This window comes from Zingiber officinale, chromosome 3A (genome assembly GCF_018446385.1).
Source record: "Zingiber officinale cultivar Zhangliang chromosome 3A, Zo_v1.1, whole genome shotgun sequence".
NCBI classification, from domain to species: domain Eukaryota; kingdom Viridiplantae; phylum Streptophyta; class Magnoliopsida; order Zingiberales; family Zingiberaceae; genus Zingiber; species Zingiber officinale.
In genome coordinates, this window is record NC_055990.1 from 111,017,057 (window position 1) to 111,028,650 (window position 11,594).

The 11,594-nt window shown below is 42.2% G+C and overlaps 1 protein-coding gene across 1 annotated transcript; it reads left to right on the plus strand.

The window, feature by feature from the left end:
* Positions 1-6,241: 6,241 nt before the first annotated feature.
* On the plus strand, positions 6,242-9,523 carry LOC122050577 (putative disease resistance protein RGA3). Its single transcript, XM_042611473.1, has one exon. It carries the CDS (start codon positions 6,242-6,244, stop codon positions 9,521-9,523), a length of 3,282 nt encoding a protein of 1,093 aa, XP_042467407.1.
* Positions 9,524-11,594: the final 2,071 nt, after the last annotated feature.

The following is an 11,594-nucleotide window of genomic DNA, read 5'->3' on the forward strand; positions in this document are numbered from 1 at the left end:
ATGTACTGAGAAAGTATTAGCTCCTCAGAGAGATTATTCATATGGGTGACGTGTTGGTTAGCATAGTAGATACTGTTGGAACCTCAAGGTTATTTTGGTGTGATCAATAAGTTAAGTTAGGTCCTGCGTTGTTTCTAACCTTGTGTCTAAGTGTGCAGGAGCTTAGGAGCACAGGTACTCGAGCGGAAGACGCAGCTAGCGAGAAGGACGGCACGTTGTGCGTCCAAGGGACGAGGTGCTGCGGAAGAGTACCCCGGTGGACGAGAAGGAAGCGTGCGGTGGTTCCGAGGGATGAAAGCCGGTGCAGAAGATTGCTCGGGGAGCAAGAGATGCATCTAGCGAGAAGGTCGGCACGGAGTACAACCGAGGGACGAAGACTGCAGATGAGTATGCTGGTGGACGAGAAGGAAACATGCGGCGATTCCGAAAGGTGAGAAGCCGGAGCGGAAGGCTGCTCTAGAAGACCGGAAGTTGGGTTCGCGTGAGCCCTATTCCAGATGGCAAAGATCACCCAAGTAAGCGGATCCGGAGCGGAAGACCCGGACCGAGGCGGGACTGAGACGGAGCAAAGGTCCCGGACGAAAAAGTCAACTCTGTTGACTTTCGGGGTCCGGGGCACCCGGAGCTGACCGGGGCGCCCGGAACCCTTCCGGGCGCCCGGACCAGTAAAGTTGACCAGATTGAGATTTATCTCGATCTAAACGTTGGAGGATAAGTTTTATCCCCCCAGGGCGCCCGGAACCCTTCCAAGAGCCCCCGACCAAGGCTATAAATATAGTCTTGGTCCAGAAGCTTCTCAACGAACTCATTATTTGTAATTCCAACGCTTGTGCCCTTTAGTTTAGAGTTAAGCTTCTATTTTCTGCGCTTCATTGCTGTACGAGGCTTCTCCGCCTGAAGGAGTTTTTAGTGAGCTTGATCTTCCTTGGATTAACAACCATATCGGTTGTAACCAAGTGAATAGTTTGTGCCTCGTTTTTTCTTTATGCTTTTAATTTATCAGCTTACCTTATATATACAAGTGTTAGCTTAAAGAGTTCGAGGAGCGTTTGTCTTTTTATGTTTGCAGGATATCCAACCCCCTCCTAGCTGGCCGCAACGGTTCTACAAGTGGTATCAGAGCCGAGATGCCTCAGAAGAACTAACCGCCGTCTAAAGCAACAAAACGATGGTCGAAGCTAGCGACTACCCACCAGCATTCGAGGGGGAGTTTTCCGTCTGGAAACAAAAAATGGAGGTACATCTAAACTCAGATATTGGTATTTTTCTAATAATGAAATCTGGTTACGAGGAACCGAAGAACGCGAATGGTGAAGAACTCAATTTACGCCTCTGGAACAAGAAGCAACGTGACGAGTCAATGGCAAACAGTCGGGCAACATTTCACATTCTAAGCGCAATACCAACTAAAGATTTCGACAGAGTCGGAGAGTATAAAAGCGCAAAAGAACTTTGGGAAAAGTTCTTAAAACTCTACGAAGAACAAGTCAAAATTGAATCCAACACCGATTCAACGCCAGAACAGTCCGAGAATGAGGAAAATGTCGAGATAGTCTATCTCCATCCCGAGGACACAGAAAGCTCATCCCAGGTGAGCATCAATGAAGGGGGAGAGATATTGGAAGAAAGCAACTTAACAGGGGGAGAACCAACGGCCGATGGGTAAGTAAGGTATGGTCTCTACCCTCTGAAAAACTGGTTCAATTAATCAAATCACCTGAAGATTTTTACCAATCAAAAATTGAATCATCAAAAGAATTTTTCGAATTACAAAATGCTTTGACGAAAGATTCTTGCGAATCACAAAGTATTTTTTTCGAAAACTTTTTCCGGAACTAAACATTTTTTCGAATTACGAAATATTTTTTCGAACAAATCTTGCAAATTAGAGATAATATCAAAAAAGTTTTTCGAACTAGAAAATTTATTATCCACAAATTCTTGCAAATTTATGTTGTCAAAATACTTTTACAAATTATAAAATTTTTTAACGAATGAAGTTTGTAAATCAGAAGTATTGGCAAAAATTTTTATTAAGTTAGAATTTATACTATCAAAATATTTTTGTGAATTAGGAATCCAAAATACAATAGAAAATGACATGTTACAATTATTACAAATTTCTACATGTTCAAATTTTCTTGCTTCAAAGTTAAGAAATTATGATAAATTAAAATGGAAATTTAAAACTTTCTGATAAAAGCATTAGAATAAAATATATAAATAAATAAATACATAGAAAATTTCTTTTAATGTTATCAATTCTCTTAAATTTTCTTGCATAAATTTTTCGGCTTAGAAAGGTTTTAATTATTGATGGCGAATACTTAGAAGTTTTTTTTCAAAAGTTATTTCTTGACTTAGAAATTTTCCTTGACTTGGAAATATTTTCCTTGAGAATCATTGATATATATTTTCATTATATTAACCTTTAGATCTTGCTTTGAACCCCATTTTTTTTGTGATCAAAGGGGGAGAAGGAAAATATAAGTCTAGGGGGAGGTACATATTGAAAATTAAATTTTTTTTGAAATTTACTTTTTTCTATCTTGTTGCACATTATTGCAATAACTTGTTTTAATTTTATGTCTAGTTTTGACCCTAGCTTAACTTGGGTTGATCACACCAAAAAGGGGGAGATTGTTGGAACCCCAAGGTTGTTTTGGTGTGATCAACAAGTTAAGTTAGGTCCTGCGTTCTTTCTAACCTTGTGTCTAAGTGTGCAGGAGCTTAGGAGCACAGGTACTCGAGTAGAAAATGCAGCTAGCGAGAAGGACGGCACATGGTGCGTCCGAGGGACGAGGTACTACGGAAGAGTACCCCGGTGGACGAGAAGGAATTGTGCGGTGGTTCCGAGGGATGAAAGCCGGTGCGGAAGATTGCTCAGGAAGCAAGAGACGCAGCTAGTGAGAAGGTCGGCACGGGGTGCGACCGAGGGACGAAGACTGTGGATGAGTACGCTGGTGGACGAGAAGGAAACATGCGGCGATTCCGAGGGACGAGAAGCCGGAGCGGAAGGCTGCTCGAGAAGACCGGAAGTTGGGTTCGGGTGAGCCCTATTCCAGATGGCAGAGATCACCCAAGTAAGCGGATCCGGAGCGGAAGACCCAGACCGAGGCGAGACTGAAATGAAGCAGAGGTCCCGGACGAAAAAGTCAACTCTATTGACTTTCAGGGTCCGGGGCGCCCGGAACCCTTCCGGGCGCCGGGACCAGTAAAGTTGACCAGATCGAGATTTATCTCGATCTGAACGTTGGGGGATAAGTTTTACCCCCCCCCCCCCCCCCGGCGCGCCCGGAACCCTTCCAGGCGCCCCGACCAAGGCTATAAATATAGCCTTGGTCCAGAAGCTTTTCAACGAACTCATTACTTGTAATTCCAACGCTTATGCGCTTTAGTTTAGAGTTAAGCTTCTGTTTTCTCCGCTTCATTGCTGTACGAGGCTTCTCCGCCCGAAGGAGTTTTTAGTGAGCTTGATCTTCCTTGGATTAACAACCACATCGGTTGTAACCAAGTAAATAGTTTGTGCCTCATTTTTTCTTTAGCTTTTAATTTATCGGCTTACCTTATATATACAAGTGTTAGCTTAAAGAGTTCGAGGAGGGTTTGTCTTTTTATGTTTGCAGGATATCCAACCCCCTCCTAGCCGGCCGCAACGGTCCTACAGATACCAGCGAGAACATGATAGATAGAGCTGTCAAACGGGCCAACTTGTGGCGGGGTGGGTCGGCCCATGTCAGGCTAACCATTTGGCGGGGCGGGGCGGGGCGAGCCAACCCGCCAACTTGGCGGGTTGGGAAATTTCCAACCCAACTCATTCTAAGGCGGGTTGCGGGTTTAGCGGGCCAACTCGCGGGCCCATCAAAAATTTTTAAAAAAATCAAAAAATATTTCATATCTTCAACATTTTACTTCAAAAAAGTTTTCTACAATTAAATGTATACATAAACATGTATTTTAAATATAAATGAACACAAATGAGTACTTATGTTGGATGAAAAGTACTATTTTTATTTCAAAATTATAACAAAGAAATATAATAAATTGGCCTAAAACTTAGCTTACATATGTTTTTCAACCCGCGAGCCAACCCAAGCCCAAGCGGGTCGACCCGCGCGGGTCGTGGGCCTAGCCGGGTCGGCCCACAGTGGACTTGGGTTGATAAAATTCCAACCCAACCCGCTTAAATTGTTTGCCGGGGCGGGCCAACCCGACGGACCCAACCTAAATTGACGACTCTAATGACAGATCCACTCACAAAGGTCTTACCTTTACAGAAACATAAGACACATGTGAGGAGTCTAGGACTGATAGTCTATAGTGTTTGGCAATAGTGCAAGTGGGAGATTGTTAGTGTGTGTACTTATGTATCAAGACACTCCTTATGTATTTTGTGGATAATTATTTCATAAAGGAGAGTATTTATAGTTAATCATTTAATTTTTTGCACATATATTATTAATAATAAAGTTCCATGCATTAATAAGTATATTAATCTTAAAACAATCTTTGATCAAATAGATATCTAGAGGAGACATAGATATTTAGATCAATGCTGACTATACCTAGGTTGAGATAGACCAGGAGATTGATATATCTAAGTTGTACTTGAGAGTACCTTGAGTTTAGAAGTACACTGTACATAACCTGCTTAAAAGGAGACTACATATTAAGTATCATTGATCATTCCTCTTATGAACGAGTATAAATGATCTTTTGACTTGAAATCTTTATTTATTCTATGTGTGAAGTTATGTACTTTGATGTCATTAAAAGTAATTTTTAATTGGATTCTTATTAATATGGTTGTTGGATGTATAGCAAAGCGTAGAAAGAATTTGGAGTTAACATCCTAACCATTTGATAGAAATATTAGTGACTCGAAATCTCTAGTTATGGGAGGAATGATTTATTATTCAAAAGAAGTCTATTATATCTTGAAAATCAAGTAAAACAATTAATTTGGTAATGATGCATAATGTACCGAATTAATTAGGATGTAATCTTAGATTAAGAGATTGAATTATATAGTAATCGGTTCATAGTGGTTTATAGTTTATGACAAATATTAATTTTATCACATTAGGTGACTAAAAAATGTTGTTAGATGATTATCTTAGTCTATGTATGAATTTACATTGTCTTCATATATAAAACTTAGAGGGTCGCACACATAGTATGTAGACATGAATATTACTTATAATTGATTATTTTAGTGAATACTAAAATTAATCAATTATTATTTTCTGAATTTGAATTAATTAGATTATTAATTAATTCTAAAATATCAGAAGTTAGAATAGATCAATATTAAATATGGATTTATTTGATCCATAGAAGGATTAATGGAGAATTCAAATGCCACAATCATGATGATTAATGGGGAATTTTGAATAGTCACAATCATGATGATTAATAGAGAATTTGAACAGTCATGAGAATTTGAAGAGTCATACCTCTTCATCTTCTATGGAAGTTATAAATAGTCATCTTTGAAAAATTCTCTAGAAGAATGAACTCTCTCTCCACTTCTCCCTTGGCGACTTCTTCTTCCCTTCCTTCCATCAAAAGAGATCTATAGTACTTTTAAAAGATTTTGTCAATTCAAGAGGCTAGCACATAATGGATTGTGTCAAGTTTGTGATCTAGTACGCGTGGATACCGTTAGAGGAGTCACACATGTGACTCTCATTTGTTTGTGATATCATTCACTCTATTGAGGACTACGAAGTATATTTTTTTTCATGTTATTTTATTAAAATGATATGTATCACGAAAAAATTCATGATTTAAAGAAAAATATGATATTAATATATGTATTCCACTGTGTTTCGGTTCCAATACCATATTTATTAATAATTTTTTTTAATATGTTAAATAAATAAAAGAAATTTTTAAAATTAACAAATACATGTGTATTATAATGAATTAGCTTAAACTAAATTTAAATTAAACTCATTATCAAATTTAAATAATCATTTTAACATTTTGATTTTTATAGATTCACTTTGACGTAACTCGATTATCTTATCAACTAAATTTAATCAATATTTTATATCACAATTTGGATCGATTTGACTTACGCCCCGATTATGCGTTTTGAACCAGCTCTCGCGAAAAGGACAAATTAATTTTAAATGTGAAAGAATAGAAGACTTTTGCAATTCTTAAAAAGAAAAAGATCTCAATAAAGTTGCTCCTCCTGCCCGTCTTCTTTATCATTCTCTTGCCGTCGTCGATCATGGAATTCGTTTCTATGTTTCTCCTCGATGCTCTTGTGAACACCTTGGCCGACACTTTGCAGGATCACGTGTTCCAGGAGTTGCAGAAAGTGCATCGCGTCGGCGACGAACTGGTAAAGCTAGAGAAATCCGTCTCCTCGATTCAAGCCATCCTGAGCGATGCACAAGAGATCGAGGAGACCAGGAACATCGTGAAGCAACTGCTGAATGAACTCCGCGAGGTTGCGTATCGAGCAAACGACATTCTGGACGATGTCGCAACAGAGCAGCAACGGCAGCAGCTGATCAAATTTGCAGCGGTACGCAATTCCCTAGGCGCTGTGAATCCTATGCGTTTCTTTTTTAAGCAAGATGTATACCATAAGATACAATCGATCGATGAAGAGCTGGACAAAATAGTGAAGAGATGCCCCTTGATCGCCTTATCACCGCGCAATAGATCGCAGAGGACGCATAGCTCCGAGTCCACCCCAGCGATTCCTCCATGCGTTCTCGGTCGCGAAAGAGATAAGCAAAAGATAAAAGAACTGCTCATGCCATTCAGTGGACGAACAGATTCAGCTGCCTCGGTGATTTCGATCTTTGGGATGCCTGGCGTCGGGAAGACGACCCTCGCACAAGAACTCTTCGACGACGAAACTGTGAAGAAGCATTTCGAGCTCAGACTCTGGGTTTATGTGTCTCACGACTTTGACTTGATGAGGATTATGAGGTTCATGATCGAGTCCATAGATGGATTTAAGTGTGATTTAACTAGCCTTAACAATCTTCAGCAAGAAGTACGAAAGAAAGTGAGTAGACGGAGGTACCTGCTTGTTCTGGATAATGTTTGGCAAGAAAGCCAGGAGTGGGAGAAGCTCAAAAGCTTCCTGTACTCAGCTGATGAAGGAAGCAAGATACTAGTGACGACTAAAAGTGAGCAGGTGGCTCGTTTCATGGCGGCCAATTCACCTCCTTACCACTTGGAGGGCTTATCGATGGATGACTGCTGGTCTTTGATATGTCAGCAAGTATTATCCGGAAACCCGAGTGCAACATTGACGCACGATTTCTCTCAGTCGCATGCTTTGAGGCGATGCATGGGTTTGCCCATGGCAGCTAAAGCTTTGGGGCAAAGGCTAGCCAGAGAAGCTGACAGAAGCAAATGGGAGGCGATCTTGACCGGCCAGTCATGGGAATTTTCCGGCGCCGACAGAAGTATCACGGAAACTCTCAGCCTGAGCTACCAACACTTGCCCCACTATCTGAAGCCGTGCTTTGAATACTTGTCCGTAATTCCGAAAGGCTTCAAGTTGGAGCGGGATTTCATCATTCAATTGTGGATGGCGCAAAGCTTCATCCGGCCGAAAGGGACAGAACACATGGAAGACGTCGGCAGCGACTACCTCGACTCCCTCAGGAGTAGCTCATTCTTGCAGTATTCACATTTCGATCACAAGAGCCGTCGACAAAGGTACGTGATGCATGATGTTTTCCATGAATTTGCCCGACATGTCGCTGCAGAGGGATGCTCTGTCATGGAACCTAGCACGGAGTTGCATCTCTCTCTCTCGGCGGGGGTTCGCCATTTATCGGTGAACTATGAAGAATTAGTAAGAAGAGTCCCTCGAGGCGGCGATATGTACGAGCAAGTGTACAAATGCAAAGGCTTGCAGTCACTGCTACTGATCGGCAACTCCACGAGTCGCCCAACAATGGTCGTTCCTGACGATCTCGCACAGAGACTCCGTAGCCTGCGCACTCTGATGCTCACCAACTCGTGCCTGACTCAATTGCCTGAATCAATCGGCGATCTGAGCCACCTGCGCTGTCTCCAGCTACAGAACACAGGCATAAAGAGATTGCCTGATTCTGTGTCTCGGCTCTACAACCTACAGACCTTGGGTCTCAGAAACTGTTACGATTTGGAAGAGCTTCCAAAGGATATGAGTAAGCTGCGCAATCTACGGCACCTAGATCTTCATCTAAATGGCAATTCACAAGGCAGCAACGCCGGTGGCAAATTGAGACTCATGCCGCCAGAAATTGGATTATTAACTCACCTCCGGACACTGAGCAGGTTTGTTGTGAGTAAAAGGCATGAGTGTGGTTTATCTCAGTTGGAGAACTTGAACGATCTCCGCAGTGAGCTTCTAATCGAAAGGCTTGACCTCGTTTCCAGTGGGGAAGATGCTAAGAACGCCAACCTATCGAGCAAAGAACACATTCACAGACTAGAGTTAACATGGAACTACAGTGATGTAACTGAAGCATCTGCTAGCAGTGCAGGATACAACAGTAGAGAAAACATCCTTAAATACCTCAGGCCTCATAACAAACTGAAAGAGATCGGAGTAGTCGGGTATGGAGGAACCTTGCTGCCGACATGGATGGGGGATTCTTCCTTGGAAAATCTAGAAACAGTGTGGATCTCCAAAACATACAGTTGCCAGAATCTCCCACCTCTCGGCCAATTACCCAAGCTCAAGTATCTATTCCTCGAGGAAATGCATGGGCTGAAGCATATTGAGTGTTCATTCTGTGGCAGGAACGAGATACGCTTCCCAAAGTTAGAAAAGCTACATCTGGAGAACATGTCAGGACTGCAAGAATGGCTGGGGGATCATCGTTGTGCTTTGCCTTCTCTCCGTGAGCTCACTATCAAGAACTGTCCTGCACTGCAACAACTTACACATGAACTCCCATCTCTGACAAAGTTGGTGATCGAAGCATCCCCATACTTTGCCGGCTTGCCAGATTTCCCAAAACTCCAATCATTAGAAGTGAAGACCAATGATGACTGGATTTGGAGATCTTGTGCAACTATTTCCTCGCTCCCCTCTCTCACTCTCAGTGGACTGAGAAGGGCAAACCTGCCCTCCGAGATAGGCAGTTGCCATTCCTTCATCCGTCGGTTAGAGATCAGTTATTGCAGTCAGTTGATATTTATTCCTGACGGTTGGCTACCTGCGTTCCTGTCGCACTTTGTCATCAGACACTGTCCTAAGCTGCAAAATTTACCTGCAGAGTTGACTAGGCTGACAAGGTTAGAGGATCTGGAGATAGAGAAGTGCGAGAAGCTCGAGCAACTTCCATTTGGACTCAGGAACATGAACTTACTTGCACATCTTGAGATCTCAGATTGCCCGGGCCTCTCGTGGCTGCATGGCCTCCCGAGAAAACTTCAGTTTTTGAGCATCAGCAACTGCCCTGAGCTGAGCCAGAAATTGCAAGATCAAGGCTGGTTCACTCGTCGAAAGGATCTCCAAGTGTGGATAAATGGTAAGCATGTTCTGACTTGATTCCTCCGTTCATCATTATCAAGATCCGTATGGAGTTTTTGTAATATATATTCTAGTATCAGTTCAATAGAATTAATTTTTAAAGTGGCCGACTGGATTCCATGAAAATTTCTTACTGATAAATCTGAAAAGCGCAAATGGATTCTGGCCCAACATCACTGGTGGTTCGAACTCCATAGGAGTTCAGAAATACCTAACGTGAAATTCAAAACTTCGCTGCATAAGAGCATGTCGTATCTCTTACTGAATGCATGTCAGCTGGTTCATGTCATATATGTTCTCTATTTCATTTGTGTCTGTTTCACATTTTGCTTGGATAAATGCACTGTTACTGCATGCGATGTTGCGAGATTGTAATGTTGCTTGGATAAATGCATTAAGTTGTGTGTGTGTAAGTATGGGATGAATTTCCAAGCTCTCTCTAGATTTTTCAGAGCAATCTGTAATTAGTTGTGTCTACCAGAATCCTTGAAAATTGTCCATTGTGATGTTTTTGGTTTTCAACCCCTTTGCTTCACAAGTGTAATTTATTAAATATAATGGATTCACGACTTAAGGATAGATAAATTGTGTATTTATTTATTATTAGTACAATTGTGGCCTTAGTAATTAGAATTGATTGTGAATTTTGATATCTGGATAAACAATTTGATTTAAAATCATATTTATATTTGATATGCGTAAAAATAAAATATAGGATTTGAGCCAGATACATGTGGAGATTTGGCATGGTCAAGAATATTGATAACTCAGTTGTTTGAGATTCGTGAAGATTGGAGTACCATGATATAATTAGATATTTGAGAGATCATTGAATGAAAAGTATTAACAACATCTGAGTTAGAGGATGCGAAGTAAAGTGCTAAGTTAGTTGAGGAGTCAGGTGTATCCAAGGGACGAGTTATTTGACAGGAGATGACCTCATAGTGAAGGAGTAGGCCACCATCATTTGTAGTAAAGGGCTAAGTTAGAAGTACTTAAGTTGATTATTCTCAGCCTCCACGAGTTTTTGGTTTGCAAATCACATTCCATAATATCAAAAGAAGCCCAAGGTCTATGACAGCGAGATCCTCTCTCCCCCAATCTATTTACATGGCTGGACTGGAGGAGCATACATGGCAGAAACTTCTCACCATTATGGGATTTCAGGAAGGAAGGATGCCATATAGATACTTATTCCCTGAGTTCGCCTCCACCGTCGGTGGATCTTTGTGAGGTCAAGGGCATCCCTTCCTCCGGTTGACACCCATTCATCAACAACCTGTTGTAATATGATTATGCTAACATAGTAATCTATAATGGCATCAATAAATGATAAGCATGCAATAAACGGTAATAAGAGTAAGGTTAAGAATTTGTGTATCTCCGGTTGAAGCGTCGGACTTGCCGACTGTCTTTAGAGAATTTATTGCCGCCCACGGTACAGAGGCTCTCCGGCAAAATCCTCCCAAGATCCGACAACCGCTCGCGCCATTCGTAGGTGCACTCCAAGACGAACGCCGCACTCGGACTCAACCTCAGATCGCATAACCAAGCCTCAGAACTTGGAAAGAAGAAGAAGAAGAAGGAGAAAGCAGAGAGCAGAGGAATGCTTTGCTTTTTTTCGGAGTGAGTTGAGAAGGAGCAGAGGAAGTGTATTTATACACTTGAAGCAGTGCAGAGGAAGCGACACACGCTTTGCTTCTGCTTCCTCATCTCACGCGCTGGTGCGCTGCTTCGCATCCTCACGCGACGCGGATAGAACCGAACAAATGCTGTCGCGCTGCTTCGCTTCCTCGCGCGGACAGAACCGAACCACCAGATACGAGGGGCAGAACCAAACCGGACCAACAAAAATAAACCAGGTCACCAAACTGGTAAAAACCGACCAGGCCGCCCGCAAGCGCGAGGCCCACGAGCTGGGGATTTGCACCCCCCCCACCCCTGCGCGTGATGATCGCGTGCGTCGCGCCTGGTTTATGGATTTCCGGCTCGAACCCCCCGAAACCACCTGATTTGGGCTCAGCCCGCGCATGCGTGTAAGTCCCCTTAACATTGCTAAGCATGGATGGAAGGACTCCATATATAAAGC